Here is a 25,407-nt window from a genome sequence, read left to right as displayed (position 1 = left end):
TTTCCCTGAGATATTTATGTTACTGATTTAACAATTCTGAAAAAGTTCCTTCAAATGATTTGCAAATAACAACTCTTAATGTAGCTATGGGGTTGCCTTGGGCTGCCTGCCTGTACTGCAGGCAGGGATGCATTTAGGAAAGTACCTGCTGTGGGCCGCTCTCTGTTAGGGGGAGCTAATGGAAACCATCTTTCTGTTCCCCTTCACCAACATGGTCACAGTTGGCAGAAGGTATAGGGCTAGACACAGATTTCTCCATTTATCTTTATGCATTTGTCTGTGTGCATTTAAGTTAGGATCAAGCCCATTTAGGCTCCTTCTTTATTGAGTGGAGAGAGATGAGTACCTCTATTTAGAGTTCAGTTTAACTACAGTCTTAATCTTGAGATGCCAAAGCCTCTCCACTGGTATGAGGGCAGTTTAAGGTGGCTGACATACCAGTGTTGGGTTCCTAGGTTAAAATCAGATGAAAACCTTTGGCTGCCTCACAAACCTTCAAACCTGGTAGAACAGAAGCAAGGACCAGTCGGTGAATCCAGTGCTGTGCCTGCCATTTCCCCTTGGACAGTGTAAATTTTTTTACTTTGTTTTTGCTGAGGCTTATTGCAAAGCCTCAGCAGAGCTCATACACAGCATGCTCAGACGACAAAGCAAGGTTGAGGTCAAAGAAAAGAGGGATCAGCATGGAGAAAGGGAATTCTGTTGGAGTGGGAACAAGTGAAAGGCATATTAGAGAGAAGGAAATTCACAGTCGGGTCAAAACCACAGAACAAAGGAGCAAACCAACCAGATTTTAATTACAGTTAGTCAAATTTCTGTAGGATGTTTTGCCACATCTGGTCAAGTTAGGCTGCTGATTCTCTACCACAACTGGAATGCTGTGTATGAGGGATGGTGGGGAGCAGTACAGAGTCATCACATGAGACTACTGTACCCCTTTAGTAGGATGGGCTCCAGCTGCTGAATTGCAGCTGTTCTTACTGGATGCTGATATCCCTAGACATCTTCTATATTTAAAAAGCCTGTGTAATCTGTGCAGCTCTGAACTATGTCAGGACAAGCACAGAACAGCCTTCAGACTTTACGGAGGCACCAGAATAATTTGACAGACATAGGAGGTTCCTATGAATTTGGGCCAGTAAGTGAAACAGAAGAGTCTGGTAAGAAACACGTGAAAAGAGAGAAAGTAGTTATGTGCTCATGTGACATTTTTAGTAGAGTTTTGCAGACTCAGAAATCTCAGATAATTTCACTTAAAATATATTTAATTCCTTGTCCAATATAAAATAATCCTTTTATGGTTTCCTACAGTTCCTAGTTAAATATGCAAGTTTTTGCCATGCAATCCAGGACATCCAGGGATTCTTGCAGAATAACCTGAGATTTTCCATGCTTAGTGTTTCTTCTCTCTTTTCGCTTCGTGGATCTGAAAAATTTCTTGTACCTCAGTCATGGCAAAACCTTTCGATTTCACAGAGGTTGATAGTCCCTGTCTCCATAAATCAGACATACAAATTAATGTTATTTTCTTCCGAACAGAAGGCTGTATTTTTGCTAGTGACATAATCAGAAAATTAATAAACAAAGCAATCTCAGTATGAGATTTCAAATTTTTAATGTGTGCTCTGCTTCAGATTTCATTGCAAATTTTGTTTCAGTTCAAAGGTAAGAATTTTCAAAGTTTTTTTTCCCCTTGTAGAATTCTGACTTTTGCTTTATGGAAGAAAATGTTCTTCATCAGAATAACAGCAGAATATTAGGTTCCTTCTGGGATGAGCTTTCAGTCCGTACATGAGTAGATTATCCCAGCTGTGAACAGCGAGTTGCTGATTTTTCATGTGAGCTGTAGGATGTAAGAGAAGTAATCATAATTAAAACAATAGAAAATAATAGAAGTAGACTAATGAACAAAAATTCAGTCTCCCTTCCAATACTCAAATTCATTGAAGAGGGTTCAGAGTGAACAAAAGGAAGTATTTCTTTGTGTGGCACATAGGTAAGCTGTGCAACTCCTTTTTGCAGGATGTTGTGGATAGAGAAAGTTTATGCCAGTTCAAGCATTGCTTAGATAAACTAGAAAATTGGATTTACACAGACACCAACGTCAATTCAAGAAATCCTTGACACAAAAAAATCACTGGAGACAGTGGATGAATTAGCACTGCGTGTATGTCTGTCCTTTTTATGCTCTCTTGCCTAGTCACCTGCTGTTGGCCAGTGTTGAAATTTATCCTGGATGGATGGATGGAGTTTTGCCCCAGTCTATTATGCCTGCCCTGATGTTCTAAAATAATTAGAGGAACATTCATAGCATGCATTTCTAAGAGTTAATGTAGAAAATGACTACTTTTTCTAAAGCTTCAATAATTTTCTCTTTGCAATATTTCAACTCCATCATCACAGCTTGTAACAAAAAATTTTTGATTTGTGCAAATTTTTGTTTCAAAATTCAGTCAGCAAAGCTGAATTTATCCTCCTATTTCATATGATGCTGTATTTATTGAAGTGTTTCTCAAGAGAGACTTGCATTGTTCTTGAGATTTGATCTTGTTCAGTTTTCTTGGTTTCTGCAATAAGTATGTTTAAAATATTACTAGAAGTTTTTTTTTTTTCTTTCATAGTACTCACATACTTCACAATGCAGATTAAAAACCACATAGGGGCTGTGCTAGCCAACAAAAATTGTTCTCAGCCATGGGTCACCATTTTGCTCTTAAAGACTAAACTTCTTTTTCCTTGAACGCTATGTCACGCTTAGTATTGCAAAAGGGAAAGCTACTTTTACAGTTTCTCCTTATCGTATTTCATTACAATAAATTAGGGACAGGAAAGTGAAATAGAGCAAAGAGACTACATGGGCAACTTTTCACTGATACGTCTGTGGAAACAAATACTGCTGTATTCACAGTACATTACTGGTGTTCTAATGTTTGTACTTTTTCATAAATATAAATGAAGAGTAAATCTAGACTATGTATTTATATAGGAAGGAGATTCAATGATAATTCTGTAAAAACCAAAATGAGATTGATGCAATAATGAATGACGAAGTACAGCACTGGTTTTGCTTTTCTGGTAATGGTTCTCCTGTTTTTACATTAACAATGTGCAACTTTTAACTCTTTTGCATTGCATCCAACAATATATAGCCTGACTCACTGTCACAAGATATGTGAGGCTAAGAACTTGATGCACTTTTCATAGACTTTTTAATAGAGAAATAGGATGTTCATAATTAGTTTTAGTAGGATTAAAAGTAACAATAGTTTCAAATTGTTTGAAAACATAAATAATGAGTAAGGAAGAAATGCCTAAAAGGGAGAGAGATACTACCTGCTCATGTTGGGATTGCTTCATCTTTTTTAATTCAACATTGAAAGTTGGAGAAAAAAATCTGGACCACTGCAGGACTTCTTAGTATAGTTGTTGTCATACATAGTTTATGTATACTGTTACATACAAGGTATACTGTTAATATGGTATTTTTTTATTATTTTGAATAAACAATCCTAGATCAAAAAGTCACCCAAGCTTTGAAATAAATAGGCATTTTTGCCAATATTTTTAACAGACTATTGAAAGTTTCTGTCAAGTTTATAATAGTATGCTCATAGACCTCAATGGACAAACATTAGATTCCTTTTTCAGGTGCAGATTTTGACGTTTTGTCAAAACAGCACTAAAGACATCCTTCTGTGATCCTGTCAGCAGGCATTATTGTGTTTCTTGCAATAATTATTTAGTACTTCAACTTACTGACTGCTAATGTAGTAGTCATATTTTTTGTAAAGAAGTAAAAAAAAAAAAATAATTCCTCAAATACCTATGTGATTCTTGTTTAATCCCAGTCCACTTTTATGTAAGCAGTAAAGGAAGAAGTTTGTATTGTGCTCATGAAATTTTGTGTTTAGCTTTATTTATGCAAAAGTAAACTTTATTTATGCAAAAGTAAGAAAATCATAGCATGAGGCTGACATAGTCAGAAACTTGCAGAGACATTTGACTATACTAGCTGTCCTAGACCCATCTCGTCCATGTGATTTACATTGTGACATGAGATATGATTACTTTGATAATGTGCATTTACGCTTTTTTGCATACCCTTTCAGTGTAGTAGGGAAAAAGTCTGATGAAATTTGCAATGCCTTTGTCAACAGCAAGAGCTCTACCCACACACTCACCAGTTGGATTTACCTAGAGATAGACTTGATTTTGGGATTTCTGGGATAGATAGTTTTCGCCAGATTTGTTATTTGATACTATTGCTGTATCTTAGATTGAAATCAGCAGTAAGAAAATACAGCAGCTGCTTAGGGGGCATTTCCATAACAAATAGAAAGGAATTACAGAATATGGTGTTGCAAATGGTATCTCTGTGGCTGTATTGTCTATTCATAAGTAATCAAAGTATTCTTACTTATGAGATGATGGAAAATTGTTCTGTGTGACAAAGCTGTCAAAACTGCCCATAATGATGTATAACAGGGAAGTATATGCTTATGAAATATTATGTCAAGTTGCAGTAATACAGTGGCTTGAAGCATGGAGGAAAGTCTGCTACAGTATGGTTCATGTATTTTAAGCAAACCAGAATGTAAACGTATTTTATTCCTCACAGTTATGTGTAGTTTTTGTCTGGCTTGGTGTCACCATACGCTACAGGAGTTACTACCAAGGGTCAGGAGCAGGGGCTGCCAATCACACCTGGAAAAAGAGGCTTACATTTATAGAATCTGGGTTTAAAATGTTTTTCTGACTGACTAGAGAAGTCAAGATTGGGTCTATTACACTTGGTCGAGGTTTGGAAGAGGGAACTCTGAGCATGTGAAGCAGAAACAAGCTGTAACATTTAGTGTCTGCCTGGGACAGAGTGCAGAGAGGTGCCGTAGCAGAGAGATTTAAAATGACGTGACTGTTAATGGATGCAGAAGAATAACTGTTGCTACATTCTTAATATAATTTTGTGAAGGCATATGCAGCACACAGAAATTACTGTAATGGTCCAAACTGACGGATCAACTGGCCCCATACCCTGCCTGCCACAATCAGCAGACATCCCGGGAGCCGCAAGGACAGGCTAAGCTTGTATAAGACTTGCCCTAAGCACTTTTCCAGCTTCCAGATATTTTCATCTCGGGGGATTTCCAAAGCTGCTGTTGTTTGTATGCTTAGGGTGTGCTTACGTTAGCATTTTAATTTGGAGCACGGGTCTGTTTTGATGGGGAGCTTTGGCTCAGCAGAGCGGTCCTAGAGCACCCAACTGGAGTCCTTCCAGAAAAAACTAACCTGGAAGGTGTCCTCCAGGACAGCTTCTAACTCCTGCAGGCCCTACTGAGGATTCTCAAAAGACTAGATTAGGCTGCATCTACACTGAAATGACCTTCCGGAAACAGATAGTGAAACCTGGGGTCGTTGTCACCATTTGTTTGGTCTCACAAACCCAACTTGCCAATGCGACACAGCTGTAGCACCCTTGAATGCTTCTCGTCCAGGCTTTAGGCTCCTCTTGAACCACTGTAATCTTTTGGGAGTCTGGCATTTTTTGGCAAAATGTGCCACACATCTCCTAGCTTTAATCTGAACTTCTCCTCCTAGTGTTTAGCCTGGCTGCTGCCAGCTTCCTTTGGTGATCTTGCTTTAGTACTGAGACAGGCAGTGGAGAGCTGATCCTCACCCCCTTTTCTGCTGATGATTTGTGGAGGGCTGGGTTTTCTCCTGCACTTCCCTGTGTTTGTGGTGCTCAAGAACAGGATAAAACGGTGCTTTACAAACATAATCGTTTTCCTTGGCTAATATTACAATATGTCTGGTACTATGAAGTCAGCTGAGGTTCAGCAAATTAACCTCCTCCTATCAATGGATGTAGAATACTGGGTATAACGATAACGTGTTTTGTGACTGTATAGCTTAAGTTCAGCAAGGCTTTTGCTGCCCTGACAGTTAAATCTTTTCACTTAACAATCTTATAAGCAAACTAGGCTAAAGCAGTCTAGCAGAAACTACAGCAGGATGATATAAAGCTGTTTAGGAAACCATGTCCAGAGAGAAGTCAGTGAGAGCTTGCTGTTAAAATAGAAGGATGGCTACAGCAGCATTCCTCAGTGTCTGCCTTGGGCCCAGCATTTTCATCAATCATTTAGATGACGGAACAGAATGTGTTTGCCTATTAAATATGTAGATGACACCACGCTGAGAGGGGCTATGAGTTCTTTGGAAACAGGAGGAGAACTCAAAAAATGGAGATGTGATCTGAATAGGAGCAGGTGTGAGGTATACATTTAGGCAGGAATGATGAACTGCACAAATGTGGGATGGGGAATGTTGGCAGCTCCTTCCAGGCTCTACCTTTCCCTGCGGACCACTCTCAGTACTCCAATTATTAGTGGCACACTGAGTGCCCCTGTTGTTTTTCTTGCTCCAGAACTTGTCAGGGCTTGGGTTTGTCAAGGCTCAGGGCTCAGCTGGATACTGGATTCTTTAATTGAGCTTCCTTATGAGGACCTCAAGGCGACCATTGGACAGTGAGCTGGTAACCCAGCTGTGCACAAGGAGCCTGCCTTGTCGAGCAGCCTTAATCCAAAGAGTACATGCTATGGTTTCCCTTTACATACATAGCATAAGTTTCTGGCACACGATGTCACGTTTCCCCCCATTGGTTACTGCCATCTGTCACACTCTTCATAACAGACCAGCTCCAGGTATTAGCAATGTTGTATATTCAGTTCATGTGCAATATTTGGCCAGGTCTTTGAGAAACAACCAGTTAGGTGTCGCTTCCTCCTTGGAAGATGATCTAGAGATCCTGAAATTAACATTTATTGAAAACATTGCAGGAACTGTGAATAGTCTCCTGCCAAGTGGTGTCCAGGGGAAGGTAGCCTGCGGGGTGTGGGAAGTAAAGCATTGCCCAACTTTGCTTTGGATTACTGTATCCAGTTTGGAGAGACTACAGAGAGCAATAATCAGAACCTAGAAAAGAGGATCATCAGGGAAGGGTTAACCTAACAAGAAAGGGTATTTGCGAACAGTGTTCAAATGCATGCAGATACAATGAAGGGAATATTTTTTTCCCCCGCTTTCACAGATTGAACTTATATTGCTGTAATGAATGCTGAAGTTATATGTTCTGTTTCTAATGGCATGACTGTTAAAGCAGCAGAGTAGATTTCCTGGAGACAACCATAAGAGCAAGACAGACAAATGTCTCTTGAGAATGATGCAGGTAGAGTGCTGGCCTAAGGTGTGCCCAGCCAATCTTGAGGTCCCAAGGTAGGGTTGGGAGTCTTTGACGTGAGGGTCTGGCCCATCCAGACAGATGAGAAGGGGAGATGGAAATGAGCCTCCACCCAAACTTGCAGCTCTATGTTTGAAATTTTGAAAGCAGTATACTTAAATGAAGGCGTTTGCAAAAATGGAAATCTGGATGTGTCTTATAAACACTCTCTTCCCTGCCCTTACCACGCTGAGCTCTGGATGCTCACTCTTTTAGGTTTACTTGGGTTTATTTGTCACGAGGTTTTCTTTACACTTTTTATGTGCTGTTCCCTATTTTATTCAGTAGTAGTATTATTATTACTACCCCAAGTTTAATACTTAAAATTTTTAGGCATATCACGTCTGTGAGAAGAATTTGAAAAACTGGGATCTAAAGCCAAACTACTAAAAATATTGTCAGAGCCCAAGAGCAACACTAATTTGAATTAGTCAATAGGAAATGCAGTTTTTCATTACATGTGTATTTTAGAGCAACATCATTGGTCAATATACCTGTTGAAGAAATTCTGATCTGTCTGTTTTACTGGTTTATAATTTATTGCAAGGCTTTTGTGCATTGTTTTCTTTCTTTTCTTTTTTTATTAAGGATTTTAATAATAAAAATAATCTGTAGCAGGTAAACATTTAAATTTAAAAGGTTGAGAAAATTTGTACTAGCTGAGTTATGATTTCTTATTTATGTTTAAGCACAGTAGGTGAAAGAGCAATCAGCATTCAAAATTTAAATAGTTTAAATAAATATTCTGAAGCGTACATTGTCACAGGAAAAAATGTATATTATTGGAATGCACATGATCTTCAACACTGAGACCTCTGTCTGTCTTTATGTAGACTGACGTGACTGGATGATTTTTGTTGTTTGGCACATACACAGGATCACTCTTTTAGGTGTAGGTTGAGTCTCTTTTGAAGATTCTTTGTTTTACCTTGAGTTACATCTTAACTTGCTATTCTGCTTTGTTTAATGTAGTCCGAGATACTTAGGTAAAAGTATAATGTGAAATATGTAATATATACTGATTTCCATTAAGTGTAGATATGAAGGCTGAACATGAGAATTTCAAGACTTTTTCCTTTAATTCAGTCTAAGCAGCTGTTATTATTTTGAGTAATTGTGAATATGTGGTGTTACACAGATGTCCAGAGTCTCCTCCTTAACCTAACCTTTGACCTCGACAGGATGTTTTTTTAGGAGACAGAATCACTCGTGTGAGAAGTATACCTGTCTATTCAAACTGGAATGCCATTGTCTAGGCTGATTAAAAAGAAAATTAATGTTGATACAAATATCCACATCTATGGAACTCTAAAGAGTACTTAATGTTAACTGAGAAGTGAAATTGATAAATATATTGTATACTGAAAATTCCATCTGCCTTCACAAAAGTATATTTTTTTAGCAAAAAAAATTAACAATAACCATAAAAACAAAAGTCTTTGTGAACTTAAGACTGTGAAAGAAAGTCTTGAAAAGAGATTTAAAAATGTGTTGTTGCATTTCTGAGGAGTATGGTACTTCTAGTTAAATGAGTTAGGAGGGGTAATTTATGCTGGGTGTCTGCTTTGTTAATGTTCAAGCACTCCACTGTTACTAAGTCTATGGATGTTAAGAATAGCAAAACATCTTCCAACTAGCATGTTTTCAGGAAAATTTTGTTGTTCTTACACACATAGATCATCATTCTTTTCTACATGTTCAACAACAGTGAACATTTTCGTAATTAAATTTTGCTGAAGCATAATAATTAGTGTACAATACTGTTTGTAGATAATTATATCCTGTCTTGAAGGTACTCATTGGAAAATTTCAATGTTGAGTAAGCCTTTGAAGAATACTATAAATTTCATCTTCATAGTTGATGCCTATTTAAAATTTATTAATTGAACTTACCTTGGGAAAGTAACGACTCTATTTTATGCCATATTTAGAAAGAATTCTATTCATCTGGCTCAAATGTAGGTATCTGAAAGTAAAGTCCCTACAACCAGACGATTTGGAAAAGTTTTCAATTTCTGTGTATAATTTTTGTTTCACAGCTTGATGTTTTTTTCTTACTAATTACCATAATGGTTATCTTAAAGCATGTTTGAAAACTTTGAATTAAATCAGTGTCCTTTAAATTGAAGCTAGTATCTCTTAAAATTGTTCCTTCAGAGTTTAATCTTGTCTATGAAGTGATTTGATCTTCTCTATGATTTGAAAGAATGAAGATTTTTTTACTTTTTTTGTTTACTGAAATAATTTATCTCTCTGTTTTTACATATAACTTGAACTTGATTGAATTAATTTATGTATCAGTATTGCCACTTATCGTTGTAGATTTAATTATGTTAGTTTAGTTAGGACTGCAAAGTGAACATCCTGGGTTTAGTGTCACATGTAAAAAGCAAGTAAGTGTAACATTTTGAAGTTTAAACTGAAAGGTAAAAATGTCATTTCTTTACTACAGCAGAATACAGTACAATCCACAGTCCATCAACACCCATTAAAGATTCAGATTCAGATAGATTGCGTCGTAGTTCGGATGGGAAATCACGTGGACGTGGCAGAAGAAACAATAATCCTTCACCACCACCTGACTCTGATCTAGAGGTACATTATATTAGATGTCTTTGACCTGTTGCTGACTCTATTTTCATCATTATTTTGCACAGAGAAGTATTATTTACACATCAAAAAAAAGTGGCATTGGAGCTCTTTCTCTTTTTTTAACCTAACAGTATTTTCACAGAAGATAGAATTTTTCTTCTAAAGAACCTTCCTCATGAAGAGCACCTACTTTCTCTGAAAAATACTGGGGGTTTCTTTCTCCTTTTGATTTTAAAAAAAAAAAAAAGCAAGCAAGCTTTCCCCAAGTCCAAGAAAGGTTTGCGTTTGGACAGGAGACACTTCTAGCACAATAGTGGGTTTTGTTCTCTCATGCTATGTTCACATTCCTCCCAGTGGCCCATGCTTTATGTTGAGAAAGCATCTCCAATGACACACCACAGCTATGAGTGTCCTCACTGCATTACTTTTCCTTTCCAAAAGCTTAGCCCGTTTGTCATCATGGGAAATACAGTCTCACCAGGATTTAAAATACTTGTATTTGAACACTTTATTTTTCGTTAAAATATCATTTTGTGTGTGATCAGAGGACAAATTTAAAACACATATTTTCCATTGGCTGTAAACAGAAGAATTATTTACTGATGCCATAAATTCTTACACACGAAGCATCTAAGTTCATAGTTTTCATTCTTCAGGTGCCTAAAATCGATTAAAAATGAACATAGATTAAGACGATTTAAGTGGTTAGCAGCAATTTGCTTTATTTTGATTTTAGAGGTAATTTTCAAGAGCAGTTATATGAACTTTGTTTTTTAAGACTTGCAGGAATACAGAATTTGAAGCCCTAAGATTTAATTTTCAGGGGCTTTTCTTCATTTATTTCAGTTTCTGTCTCACATCTGGCTTTAAAATAATACATTGTACAATCCATTTTCTGTGTGTATTTGACAATAACTGTAATTCTATTCTAACAGAATAATGTGATATAATAGCAATTGTAGTAAAAAGCTAACATATTGTATTACCCTATCCTGGAATAAACTTGTTAGTTCTGAAAATAAATGGCAAGGAAACTATGGTTTTAATATATAACCATTTCAATACAATTTTCTCATTTGTGCGCTTACTGATTCAAATTTTAACTTTCCATTTCAAGTATCAGCTTCACAGAGGAACACATTGATTTTATTCTCTTTTTGCAGAGAGTATTCATTTGGGATTTGGATGAGACAATCATCATCTTCCATTCCTTGCTTACAGGGTCCTATGCTAACAGATATGGAAGGGTAAGTGTCAAGAAACTGATGGAAATTTTCAGTAATGTTTTCTGTTCTATGGTTGATACACAAGGAAGACCAGAACATTCGTTATTTTCTAGAGGCACACTGGTATTGATGTTTCAAGACATAAAAAATCAAGGAGTGAAGCTGTTCTACATGTCTATTCTTTGCACTTTCTCAGCTATTATATTCAGTAAATAATTAAATAACATTGGGAGTGATACTGTGACTACTTCACGTTTGGTTTGTAGGTAGAGAGTGTCTGAAACCTGTTGGTATCATCAAAATCTGCAAAGGTTTATGTCCCCTCAGAGAGTGAAGAACTTCCAGGAGTGATTGCTAAAATAGCATTTTAGTCCTGAGCAATCGGCAGTGGACTGTACTTTCTATTGAGAAGGCAAGAGAAGAATACTTTTGGACACAGACAGATTAGTCTAAAATTCTTTACCTTAACTTTTTTTTTAGTCTACATATTGACTGATGTTCTTGAAAGTCTGCTTATGAGTCAAATCTTTCTATTACGCACAGTCTATAAATCAGAACTGATGAATATGTCTACAGACTGTGGGTTTCCTCAGTAATTCTCAGAAGAGGAACGTCGTCTTAGGTGAATAAGAAGAGTTTATGAATGGAATGCCCTCGTGAGATCAAACTTTGTTTTTCCAGGATTGTATTTGAAAGCTAATGTCTCAGCTTGTGCTAAAATCTGTTATGCCGTTTCATGTTCACCTCATGTGAGGTATAACTAGAATGTGATTTTTTGGTAACCTTAAAAAATTCTACATATAAAGAACAACCAGATAGTTTTGTCTGGCTTCATGTAATCACTCCATCTTCTTGTAAAGCTTATATTTATCACTAAAATGTTTTACCCTACAGCCAGTTGAGTGAAGGGCAAAGCTACTACTGATTCAGTCCATGTCTGGGTCAAGTTCTGAATTCCTCCTAATGGCTTTTTGCATTATAAAAATCTAAAGCAGTACTGCTTTGCAACCTTTCTTGCTTGTTCAGTTGTGATATATTTTCAGAAGTGTTTGCTGTAATAGCTGCTTACCTGTTTGAGGAATATAATTAGGTTTTTTTCCATTATGTGTCAGAAAAGCAAGTTAATTCAGCAGCCTTGATTTCCTAGGTGTTATTAGTTTATATTTAGGTGGTAAAAAGACACTAGAACTTTAAAAGTTTTAACAGTTATTGTATTGATAAATATAGACAACAGCTTTATAGAGTATTAAACGTTTACCAAAAGTTATTTTCCCTCTCTCAGGCCAAAACCAGCTTTTGCATGGCCCCCTAAAATTACCAAATCTATGACAGTTCAGAACGAGGAGAACAAATCCCAGTGCTCACAAACAAACAGTGCCAACAGAATCTCACCGCTTGCTTTTGGGCAGCAGAGTAGTGCTGGAAAAGCCGCCTTAGTCATTGCTGTAGAAGTATGAGCATATTTTTACCATTTTTTATTAGTTCCCTATAGTAGTTTGGTTAATTGGAGCCTGAACATAAACACCTTTCTTGCTGGATGCCTGAGGTTGAGGAAAGTGGCTAGTATTCAGCTGTTGAAGAGATATAAATACGTATGCTGCAAGGAGGTCGGTGATTCCTGATTGCAGCTCCATTGCTGTTGGCACTGTTTACTTGAGATGTAGCTTTTGCCCGAGTGGCTCCGGTTGCATGGCATGTGGCAGAATACTTCTGCATTGCTAAATGACAACTGATCGTTGATGTTAAGAGGGATGACGGCATTGGTGCTTATGTAGTGAGTAAATATTAGATCTTTTTGGTGAGGGGTAGCAATGTGCATATCCTTGGCTCTCAAATGCAGTCATGAAAGTGTTCCACTCTTGCTTTGTTTTCTTAAAGTTTCATTCATATCACAATTTCTCTTGGCTTACTGACAGCTTCAGACAACAGTTAGCAATTTCTATAGATATTAGAGGAAGATAGTGTCAAATGTGCAAAGCAAACGCTAAGACATGTATCTGTCATACGAGAATTGTGGAGTTTATTTGCAGCAATGGAAGGTGCACATTTTTTAAAAAGAATGTTTCCTAATGATTTCTGGCCTTGAAAATCAGAAATCCAGATCATAAGTCAATCTGAAAAAAATTAAAAATTGTTAGAGGGGGGTTTTGTTCTTTTCACCTGTGTTCTGCTTTTTGAGTGATCTAACATCACATTCTTTTAAGTTTTTGTACTGTGGTGAGGGCTAGAAATGCCCTTTTAGAAAATTAAATCTAAACTGCTCACAAAATACAAAAGGTGGATCTTCAAACAAACAAAAATATCCTAATTAAATAATAAGGGATTTGGCAACTTGGCATTTAGCTCATTTCATAATGCCTGAGTGAGTTTCATGGTGAATGACTATGAATGATGAGCAGCTCTGCTGTTGAAGGGATTGATTTTCTTTTCTGTATTCTTTACCTCGTTCCTCATAACTTCTTGCTTGTGCCACTCTTTTCTGTATATTCTTAAGTTCTCATCCGTTTTTATCACCTGCTCTCCTTTGGCTGCTATTGTGCTCTGCTTTCCCCCTGCTTTTGTCCTTCAGCTTTGTTGGAACAAAATAATATCTTTGTTTTTTCAGTTTGCGCAGTCATGGTATAAAGTGCTACATTTTTATTTAAGGGTGCTTTGAATTTTGTGAATTTCATGGAAATGTATGAAACTAGTATAGGAATATGATTTGTCCTTCCAGAAGAGAAGAAAAAGAAACAAAACAAAAGAAAAACATTTCCATTTCCTTTTGGAATTTTTTTTTTTTTTAATATGTACAGAGAGAGATCTATTGATCAAATATAAAGCTGTCAGTTACTTTAATTGACATTAGGGATTCTAACATCTCAAAACTTACGTTGTGAGCCAGATGTCAACTGATGTAAGTTTTGGAATTTGGAAAAAGTTGGAGCCCTTCTTTAGTATCTTGGAGCAGGTGGAAATACGTCCCAGTATTGGCACTAGATTACTGTGGTCTTCACGTATGTTTCCATTCTCCATGAAAGCATTTATATTGAGAAGCTTTAAAGGAATTTTCCTTTAAATTATAAACTCTTTTAATGTGGTTTAATATATTTTAGAGATTGAGAAAAACAAAGCCTGGTTTCACTTAACCCTTCATTTGTGACCTGTAGGCTTAAGTGGAAAATAAGCCTTGTACCCAAAGTGAACTTTCCTGTTTTTCAGCTTCTTGTTTCTCCACAAAACAAAGAAATTGAGTGAGCAGAATTTAGAAATGACATACAGACAATGTTTTGGCTCCAGTACCAGTATTGGAAACAAGAGGCCTGCTTAAGCAGTTTGACATTGGTATTTCTTTTGTTTAGCTAAACTGTACCTCCCTCAGAGATTTGTACCTGATTTTGACCATACCTGAAAAGACACTCTGACTGAACCTGCAAATCCAAATCAACAAGAAGAGATTGTTAGCTTTCCTTCTCATTGTGTGACACCTCACAATAATTAGTTAGCAATTAATGGCTTAAAATGGCAAAGGAAGGTTCGGTATGGGATTTTTTTTAAAAAAACCCCTTATTCTAGCCTTGTTCTTTTTTAAAGTTTTCAGCTCCCACAATAATGTCTGACATCAGAGTTTAATCTACTGCAGTGCCTTAAACCAAGACTCTTGTGCTTTTTACTAGAGCAGTTGGAAGATTGTGACTACATAGATATTTAAAACCCTAAAGCACATAAGACTTCTGCCTCTGTTAATTACGTGGGTATCGAGAGCTGTAGATTAACACAAGTTTTATGCTAAGTGGAACTTTCTATAGAAAATGATTGTGTTTAATCAAGGAATTAAGGCTTCTTTGAAAAGCAACCCGTTTTGTTTCTTCTCTTAGCTTTTATGGTATTTAATCTGACATTTTCAGTAGGTGTCAATGATTTTCTTATTTGTTTTTCTCCTAATTAAATTAACCTAATAAATGGCATTATTTTAGTATTACTTTAGAGAAATCCCCATTCTGTTTTGTCTGCCATTTAAAAATACCTTGGAGTGAAATGGTTCACAGAAAGCTTTACAAAAAGCCATTTTTCCAGACTCAGAAGTGTGATAAAAAGTTTAATAAAAATGTTTAATTTAAGTCATGCATATATTGGAATTTAAAATACATCTTCACGGCCATTCGTTTAAAATTAACCATATGGGTTCATAACCAATATCATGCTCTCTCTGCCCATTTATTCTTCTTTTCAAAATGATGTTTCTCTTTATGGATGGAAGCTCAGAATGGGATTAGTTCTACACTGTTACTTAGCAGTTTATTATCAAGATGTAGCTAGTGATCTTCATTTGCATCTTAGGCCTTTAGTCCATCTAACTCCTTTTAATAACTAGAGCAGAGACTTCTGTGGGGTGACTTCTGTTAGTGCTTGGCCACAACAGAAATCCTTGTCTGGTTTAAAAAAAAAGGCTGATGAGCTGTGAAGGATGGTGGGGTGGTAGCTGGGCACATGGAATGTCAGACAGAAAAGTAGCCTCAGACCTAGCTAGACAGAAAGTATCACCTGCTTTCCACCTTGCATGCCTGCAAAAGTGAAATAAAGGAAGTCTTAGGTCTACGAATAGAACAGTATTAAAGCTGAGAGACAGAATACTTTTGCTCATATTTTAAAGTCTTTCCATTTTGAATTAAGAAGCCAGATACTCTTTTTTTGGCAGTGCCAGTGTAAATAGAAGGCTTATTTTTAAGGGCAAAGTTCATCAGAATAGCATGGTACCGTTTTTCTTTCCCATTTATAAGGGCTATTTTTTTGATACTAGAAAACTGATTTAATGTATGTGAGTTCAAGAATAGATGTTTTATCTGTTCTATGTAGGTTTGTTTTCTGAATGCTTCTTTCCAAAATTCTTTTTCTGGTTAGTTTTTCTTGAGTTTTGGCATTTCTAGAAGGCAAACAGGCTGCCAAATGCCAAATCACCATTCTTTTCCAACTCTTTCCTACTGACACATTTTACCTTTTAACTAGTAGTTATAGAAAAATGTTTGAAAGTTCAGAGATCACGTTGAAACACCTATTAATTTGATTGAGAGGTGGAAAAAGAAATCAGGGACTGCATCTCTTGGTTTTTAACTTTGAGTTGTCATCAGGTTTAGAATTTTAACTTATTTTAAGTAAAATATGGGTTCTCACTTGTGCAGTTCTGTTTAAAATATAATTCCTAACAAACTAACATTGTTAATAGAGGGTGTCATGAGATAATATAACATGTTCTTTCAAACTCATGCTTCTGTGTGCTTGGATATACTTGGCATGATAAATGAGAAACTCTATATCAAATGTATACATTAGGCTTTCTTCTCGATTTTTCAGATTGAAAATATATAAACCAGAAAAAAAATCAAAACAAGACAAACATCTGTAGTGCATTTGGTAACCACAATGCTGAACATGCTTTTTGAGTTTATTAGCTCAGTAAGGAATAAGTTGTTATGGTAATTTCTGTAGAGAAGTTAAAGTGTGTTATGTATTAATAACAAACAATAGATTTGTTCACTCTGCATGGGTGGGCCAAACTGAAAGCGTAATTAAAGCATGGTTTTGTGGAGAATGAAGGCGTGGTTTTAAATATAATTGCCATTTGCGAATAAAACATTAAGGGTGATTTGCTTTAAAGTCACTAGGTATTCCCAGGACCAAATCCTTTCACTTGTGACCAGTGAGAGTTTATTTTGAGTAACAATGGCATTATCATGCTCCTGGTTGATCATAAAACTTGTAAACAGTTGTAAAATCTGGAGAAGTTTTAGGTGAAATGGATTTGCCCTTTCTGCATGGAGGGCAGAGAGCCCATGCCAGGGATGCACAAGGGTGACCACAGAGGTCCCGCTGCAGAATCACAGTATCAGTCGCGTTAAAGTCATATTTTTGAGTGTTACTGGAAAGTGTTATAGTACAGAATTAGAGAGATACTGAAGTTAAACTGAAGTGGATGTTGCATTTAATACATCAAATAATTTCTCTTGAAAAGCAGTTCCTCCGGTTTGTATTCTGGTATGTATTTTAGGCACAACATTGATGGTGTACTCACTTAATTTCTTCTTTAAGGATCCACCCACTTCTGTGTCTCTTGGACTCCGAATGGAAGAGATGATTTTCAATTTGGCGGACACACATCTATTCTTTAACGATTTGGAAGTAAGTGTTCATTCTTTTAAAACACATAGAGGTGATTTAATATTTGTCTCTTTTTATGTGTTGTTAGATGGTTTGACAATTAATTTTGGTTTCACAGTTTTAATATGGAAATGTTTAGAGAATATCTGTATAATTTAGCCATTAGGATATATGATAATATCTACACTAAATGTCTGCACTGGCATTCAAAGGTTACAATAGTTTAAATGGTAGAGTTTTGTCCTCACAGGTCTTAGTATTTATGACAACAGTAGACAAGTTTTAGAACTGGATACACCAAAAGCATCTATCAACATTAGAATTCAATAGTCTGCACAGATCATTAAATATTAAACTTCAGCTTCTATAAACAGTTAACGGCTGGGACAGATTTCTCACTTACATCCTGCTGTGGGCAAGTATTACCTTAACCCAGAGGGAAATCATTAATGTTGTATACGCTGTCCATCTCAGTGGCCTGTTACTGGGGGTCCTCTGCCTTCTCTGGCAGCAGGTACGATTTGATATGTGCTAGGGTTTTTCTGCCACGCATGCCTCTCCCCTGCAATGTGCGGTGAGGAGCTGGTATCAGCATGCCAAGTGCTTTTTTAGCCTACATAGGCTATGGTTTGGCGACGCTTGTGAGATCATTTTAAAACGATCTGAACTGCTGAAAGAGACTGTCACCATAATGCCTGGCTGTTTCATCTTAAAAGGGAAAAAAGAAATTTCTGATCATATTTTAATAACACAAAAACATGAAAACAGTCAGATTTCTTTCCCATCATAATGAAGACAGCTGTTTATTTAAAATCCAACTGTTAAGCAAGCTTGTGGTGGGGCTGCCAACACACATTAATCATCAAATTGTTGTTTTGCTAGATTTTAGAATAGTGTGTTATTCCAGACAGGCAAAAGAATCTAAAAGATTCAAATGCAACTTTTGCTGATCAAAGTTAATTGGCAGCAATTGGCCTTTAAATATTTCCTGATGTTTCCCTTTTCAAAATCAAGCAAAATACACCTTATTTAATAGATGAGCCAAAATAATTTGAAAAATGCCAGTGTGTGATAGACCTCAAATGTGGTTTGTTCAACATCTGTCCTATATTTTGATTTCTTTTCATCTAAAAAGAAACCACTCACAGATGATTTGGCATCTTAGAATGTAATGAAATTATTTAAATGTGCTTTGTTTTTTCTTCCATTCCTTAGTGGAGTATTTATTTTTTATACTTACAATAAAATAGATTATTTCTTTAAATTTAAAAGTAGCATTTTCTTTCATTAAAGTACCTATATGTAAAGATGTGATTGTTTTGGATATAAGAAGCACCATCAGTGAGTTGCGTGTATAGGACTGATTTTTCAGATTCATAGAAAAGGATAACAATGCTAGTTATTTTCCAAATCTGTTTCTGATTTCTGGTTATATTTCATTTTATCCAGAGCAGAAAGAGAAAGTACTACTGTATCTTACCAGAATTTTCAGTAAAGTTCAGTGTGTTTTCATTTGCTGTGCATAGCCAGCAGACTTGTAGTTACTTCTTCAGACATGATTGTCAGCATCACTGACTTTAATGGAAGTTAATTAACTGCATCTTAGGGAGAGTAGATTATCTTCTGCTAATTGGCATGTTACAGCCTGAACAGTACAGCATAGCAGTTATTCACTGAAGAACTTTGAAGCTGTGTATGGAAAAAATACTTAGCCAGGTGGTTCGTGGAAGCAGAGGAGCTCACTGGATGAGCTTGGTTCTTTGCATTTCCCCCATAACAAGCCAATTTATCTTGTGTCTCCAAACTCAAGTGTAATAGTCTGTGTCTATACCCTAGTCTGCCTTCTGCACACACAGAGGCACTTCGGAGGGAGCAGTTATGTTCATGTCCTTGTACATGAGCTCTAAGTCCTTATTTCTGAGGAACATGAGCTCCAATCTGAAAAATCGTACCTTGCCCAAGGGAGTGAAGAGTATGTTCAGCATGCAGAGAAGTGGGCTTATGCTTGTGGATTGCCATAGTGAAGTCTTCAGAGGGGGAGGGGGGGGCATAAGTGAGCCTGTACTCTGTGGGAAGCAGCACTTAAGGACTAGACCCGGCCACAGACTGAGGCTTTCAGTTCACCAGAAATACCAGTTTTTTTGAAACATGTCGCAGACACGTGATGTTTTTGAAGGAACGTGTCCTCCTGGAGCCACAGTTTGTCATCCTTGTGAGCATCACCATTATTAGCAGGGCCTGCCTGGTTCCCTGCAACCTTGGGGCAGATTCATGCCATCCGTCTCAGAAACTCAAAGTCCTTGCTTGGTGGTTTGGAAGTTCAGGCTGCCCTACAACTTGACAGGCTTCCATGAAAACTGTGGGCAATTTGGCTTGGCTGTGCCTCAGGCTTAAAGCATCTGTTCTTGCTGGTGAAGGACTGAGTCCGGAAGATCTGGTAGTGACTCTGCTCAGGCCCAAGCTTTCCAATTCATATGCACAAGCATCTGGACTGTTAGGAATTGAGAAGTTTGTAGGCAACATTGCCAGCTAGCTGCAGAGTTTGGGTATCCTCAGCCAGAAATAGTATGAAGACAGGCAAAGCTGGATTTAGAACGTGTCTAACCCACAGTGTAGACATGTCTTTGGGTCTAGGCATAATTCAAAGTGGGAACCTGAAAGCTGATGCTCTCCGGCTCGCCCAGGCTCAGAGGGAATCCTTCCTGGCATATAGAGAGGCTGGGTTTACGGGCAGGCAATCATCTGTCATAACTTTGGCCTATGATGCACATTTTTCCAGATACCACAAGTTAATGTTTTTTTAATAAAAATCTTCTTTTCGTCTGACACATTCCAGGAGGCTGTAATCAGAACAGCTCTTTTGTTACCCAAGTTAAGTGGAAAGTATTTTGTCTTCTTACAAACTACTGAAGACTGATGTAACATTCTGAATGCAAAGGCAGAGTTGGAGCAGTGATCTCCGAAGCACTGCTTGATTTGTGTATGACCTAACTGGCTTTTCAAAGCTCAACCTACAGATTTATTTAATGTTACTAGGTTAAATTCTAAACTTCAGCAGTCATTTTTCAGTCTGTATAAAGTGAATCAATGCCAATGCATATCAGTTGCAAACTAGTTTACCCATCATAATTTAGTAGGGGATACAGCCAGGTAAATGACTCATCTAATTTCCTATATGTTGCTCTTTATATAATAATACTACTACTAGTAATGGTAATTGTAAGTGGCATTTTTCAAACTCAATGAAAAAATTCAATCAGATCTCACCGTCTAGATCTGAAGTCAGTATTGCATTTATGAATGGGTGAGCTGCACTTAGATTAACAGTTAATTACTGCACCCTCCATTTGTACTAGTTCTTAGTTTATTGCTTTGAGAAAAAGTAAAAGAGATGGCTTATTTCCTTCACTTTGCACAGATTTATTTGGAGTAATTAATTCCAAAATGATATAATAGCAAATAATTTCAGAGCTTGAAGGAACATTTCTTAAACAGCATGTTAAAGGGGTATGACAAGTTTTTTAGCATGCTGAAAGAAAAATATTAATGTTTACTAAAGTATATTTTTATCTAAGTACCATCATAAACAATGTTTTCTTGCATTAATAGTAATTCCATAATGAAATTCTAGAAGTATACTAGTAGAACAGTAGAAAATAGTGCAGTGTTCTCAAAATTTAGATTCCACAATCTGCGTTTGGGCTTCAAAATAGGAAGTGCAGGTTTTCAGTATTTAAAATTTTCATTTAGATATCTCATACTCTGTTCTATAGTAGCATTTGAATTGCATGCAGGAGGGAATAACTACATTGATGTAGTGTTCTCAAGAGAACCAGATTATCTCATCAGAAAAGAATGTGTGATTTTACATGCTGATTATGTTGTGATAGGGATAATAAGGTATAATATTTTAATGGTATATATGGAGCAATTACACATATTGGGTATTTTAGAATGTATGCGCCAGTGTTTTAGGGAAATTAGCAACTTGATTATAGGACTGAAATGTGACATCTGCCTATCTGCATCTTTAAAGGCTGTACATATTCACATATTTATACTGACCCCCTTAAAAGATAAGTTTATTCATTTCTTTGGCATATCAGGTGCATATTGTAACTGAGTATGTTAAAGGAATAATTGCTGGTAGTGAATGATTATGAGCATCTTATTTTAAAAAGTTAGTTCAGTGCTTTGCAAACTCTGTTCTAAAATGGTACCATCTCATTAGATCTGTTCCTTTAGAGGTATTTACTGAAGCTGAAAATGTCACTTATGAAGCCTTTTTTTTTATCTTATCTAACACCTTTTTTATAAGATTTTTTTTAGTCTGTGTTGAATTCTATTAAAGTAATTAAAAATTAATTTGTAGTTTTATTTATTTTCTTTTTTTTTAGGCTTTTTATTTCTGTTTGTTCATTTCAGGTTTTTGGTGTGAGCTTTTGTGGAAGGGTTCAAAATAAGGTTATATATATTATGATACTATAAAAAAATTAATTTTGACATCTCTGAGAAATGAAATAATGCATAAGGGGCCAGTAATGATGATTAACATTCATTTTTCTGCCATCAGTGAAGGATATATAATGCATACTCATGGCTTCACAATTCAGTTTTGTTTGTGGAGTCTCTATGTGCAAAGTGATGATATGTCTATGGGAGTCATTTATGATGAATGGCAGTATGGTATGAGTTTTTCAGCTATGTCGGTTGGTGAATTTCTCTTAATGATAAAAGGTGAGGGAATGCTATCAAGTATTACTGTAAAGCGGTAACTTTGGTTCTTTGGGGAAAAAAAAGAGTAGCTAGTTATGTTCTAACAATTAGGAATGCTGATCTTCATTAATTTCTCCTTAGATTCTTACTTAAAATCCACCTGGATATATATTAATGTATTCCTGATGAAAATTCAGAGCATGGTCTCTTCTGTGTGTCAAAACGAGCTGCATAATTGCTTTATGATTACAAGTATGGTGTTACTTCAGATTAATGAATGTTTACGGCATCACATTAGCATATTACTATGCACAGAGCCCTCTGGAAAGCTGCCTGTGTTAGAGTTGCGTGCGATTTCCGTAAGATGCAGCTCTGTCTATAACCAGGACAGCCTGGGCAGGCAGCGGCCACGGTGCTTGCTTCCCACCCCCGGCTACCGGGCAGCACCTTTGCTTCTCTGTCCTGCCCTCTGCCCGCCGGCAGCATCGGCTGGTCCTCCCACGCCGAGGAGCAGCAGAAGAGCAGCCATCTGCGTTGCTCTAGCTCTTCTGCTTCTTCACTCCATTAAATAAAGTTATAGAATAATAACAGAAAAAATTTACAAATCCTATACTTTACACATATGGGAAGATACCCAGTTGTCATGAAGCACTGAGATACTGACTTACATAGATAAGTCTTTTCATAGTTTAAAGCAAAGAATAAACAGCATCTACACCCCTGCACTCTCACACTCTGTGTTTGCCCTGTAAACCTTGTCCCTCCCCCCATATGGCAATAAATCCTTCCAGGACTCCTACAGATCTGTAACTGCTAGCTTGGATTTACTCAGATCTAGAAGTTGATAGGGAGACATTAACTGCTATGTATTTTTTATGAGAACTGCCCTTTGTGGATTGCTTCGCATAGTTTACTGTGTGGATGTGCCGGCTCTCTCTGTTTGTAGCTCCCAGTCATTGGACAATTAGTATTTATCAACACTCCCTCGTATTCCTTTGCAAGCTCGAGGATGTGTGGAGGGCAGCTTTTCTACTTGAAATGTGACTGAGGTGCCTGACACCCGGCAATATGCAGAGCCCTTCTAAAGAAATGTAAAGGACCTCTAAGGCCCATGTTGCAATGCAGACTCTTGTGGCACTAAAACAGATGGTGCTACCTTCAGTACTGACACCAGGCACTAAAGGGATTGCTCCCAAGAAGAGGTGCTCCAGGGAGATTGTAGTGAGAGAAAGAAAGAAACAAACCAGCTAAAATCCAGCAAAGCAACTGCAAAGCCTGATCGCGGAGCAAAACTTCTCCAACATTAGTCCCTCTTTGGCCTTTGCCTTCCAATTCTTACAGGTGAAACTAGGCTGCCTCCCTCCTGCTGGAAGCAAATGCACCATATAAATCACTTCTGGGCCTCAAGGAGACATTTTCTTCATGACAGGGACATATATTCTTCTTTTCATCAGCCTGAAAATTTTCTCCTTTGTAGGTCTCGGTAACACCGCAGGAGACTAAGTGGCTTTCCTCCCAGGTCCTTCAGTGACTGTGCACACAGCTATGTCCCCAGCGTATCACACAGTGCCCTGTAGGAATGCCTTTGAAGCAATACAGCCATATGTTCGGTTTCTTTAATCTGAAGGAGAAAGGGAAACTATTTCCCTTCAGACCTTGGTACTTTAATATGCTACAGACTCAGGCTGGTAACTTTTAGCACAGTAGCACTCTGAAACATGATTTGGGATCGTGGGCATTATGATAATACACATTATTAAATAATAACATTCAGCAGACTTATTGTGTGCAGGTTACTGCACATCTCAAAGAACCATGACCACTGCAGGGTAAAATGCTCTTCTTTCTGAAAGCATTTTAACACATCTGGTCCTAGAGTCAAGTAATCTAACAAGTGAACTGCTTGGATGCAAGCCAGCCCTTAAGTGCACGCTTTGAGCAAGCTCCAGAGCAAGCTGGGAGAGCAGGTTGACCACTATTAGCAGTGTGGAAATCCATCATTTATTCTCTCACATCTTGTGGAAACATCGTGGAGCCAGCTTTGGGCAGGTGTGACAGGTATGATGGTGCCTAGATTTAAACTTAACTAAGTTGTATGGAGGTCCGCAGACAGCGATGGGAGTTGGGGGCGCTGCAGAGATGTAGCCAGGCAGGCCAGGGAAGTGGAGAAGGAAAACTGTGAACACACGAATACCAGAGAGAAAAGCTTGCTCAACTTCTCTGCATAGAAAAAAATCAGATCAAGGTAATTTTGTGTCTGAAGCCATGCTCCAAGCTCTGAACATATACAGGGTAAGCCTTTGCTGGCATTATGTACTGATCACTTGTCTGGCGCCCATATTTTATGTACACATTTGTGTAGATGAAGTGACACAAGGTCCATTTTTGTGGTTGCCAGGGCTTTGTAATTCCTGATCACTGTGCCTTAGTCTCCTCATCTACGGATAAGGATAAGGATGGTGATAAGGGTGGTATCTACAGATACAAGGATGATAATTCTGACATAGAGTACTGGAGAAGGAAAAGAGACAGCAGAGTCTGGTGACTGTAGTAGTTGATTGCTACAGTTGTACCTGGCTTTCTAACAGTGCTTCAACCTAGTCTCTTTAATGTCTTAGTCCTCATGAACATCCTGGCACAAATGCTCTCTCTGCTGACACAATTAGAAAATGTGTGTGTTAAAACAACTTTGAAAGAAAAAAGGACAAAAAACCATTGCAAGTAGCCATCCAACAAAACTTTCCAGTTTTCCGTTGTACTTGCTAATTTGTTTTCTATTGTTTTTTATTTTGGATGATTTTTCTAAGTTGTAATTGTTTCAGTTTGAGTTATTAATACATTTCAAGTAAAGTCTGTTTTTTAAAACCACAGGTTGAAAAAACACCCCAACATTTAGAGCAGAATGGCATCAGTCATCACTAATCATGGCAGTGTTTCAGATGTCTGTACTTGTGAGCTAGTAACCAGTGTGAACTCCTTGTGGTCTGCTGTTTAGTACTGGGGCTTCTGTTTGGGATGCCTAGATTTTGCTGTAGTACAAGTGAGCTGAATACTAGGCAGGCATGCTTTGTGAAGAAAGGTTCTTGTCCCCTTCCCAGGAAATAAAACACTAAATGCTGACATACTTTTCATGGTAATGGTTGTACCTGCCTGTTACAGGTTCTGCAGAGCCTGAAATACCAGATTTAAGGATCGGCTAATACAGGAGATGATAGTGTATTGAAGGGCAGCGGTAAGGAAGTCATTGTAATACCTGCATCAAAGCAGTATATAGACAGGGTCTGTTACTGGAATCACAGATCAACCTCAGGTACTGCAGCTTTAATTGCAAGAGAAACCTTAGTGTTGTGCTGCAGTGGCAGGCTCTGAAGGGTACCATAAAGATTGCTATAAAATGAATCACGTGAGACGGCGCTTTGAAAATTCTCTTATAACCAATAATGAAACAATATAGTTGGTCTAAAA

The 25,407-nt window shown here is 37.3% G+C and overlaps 1 protein-coding gene across 8 annotated transcripts in view; it reads left to right on the top strand.

Annotated features, from left to right (window-relative positions):
• EYA1 (EYA transcriptional coactivator and phosphatase 1) overlaps positions 1-25,407 on the top strand; it is an 83,150-nt gene that overhangs the window by 30,775 nt on the left and 26,968 nt on the right. For 4 of the 8 annotated variants that reach the window (XM_009695446.1, XM_009695444.1, XM_009695443.1 and 1 more), the window contains 3 exons: positions 9,726-9,868; positions 11,029-11,112; positions 17,158-17,247. In XM_009695446.1, the coding sequence (XP_009693748.1) occupies positions 9,726-9,868; positions 11,029-11,112; positions 17,158-17,247 (317 nt within the window). The remainder of the gene's footprint in view (positions 1-9,725; positions 9,869-11,028; positions 11,113-17,157; positions 17,248-25,407) is intronic. The other 4 variants (XM_009695445.1, XM_009695440.1, XM_009695439.1 and 1 more) reach the window with 2 other exon arrangements.

The sequence above is a fragment of the Cariama cristata genome, unplaced genomic scaffold (assembly GCF_000690535.1).
Source record: "Cariama cristata isolate BGI_N322 unplaced genomic scaffold, ASM69053v1 scaffold39392, whole genome shotgun sequence".
Taxonomy (NCBI): domain Eukaryota; kingdom Metazoa; phylum Chordata; class Aves; order Cariamiformes; family Cariamidae; genus Cariama; species Cariama cristata.
This window is presented reverse-complemented; position numbering and strand designations above follow the sequence as displayed.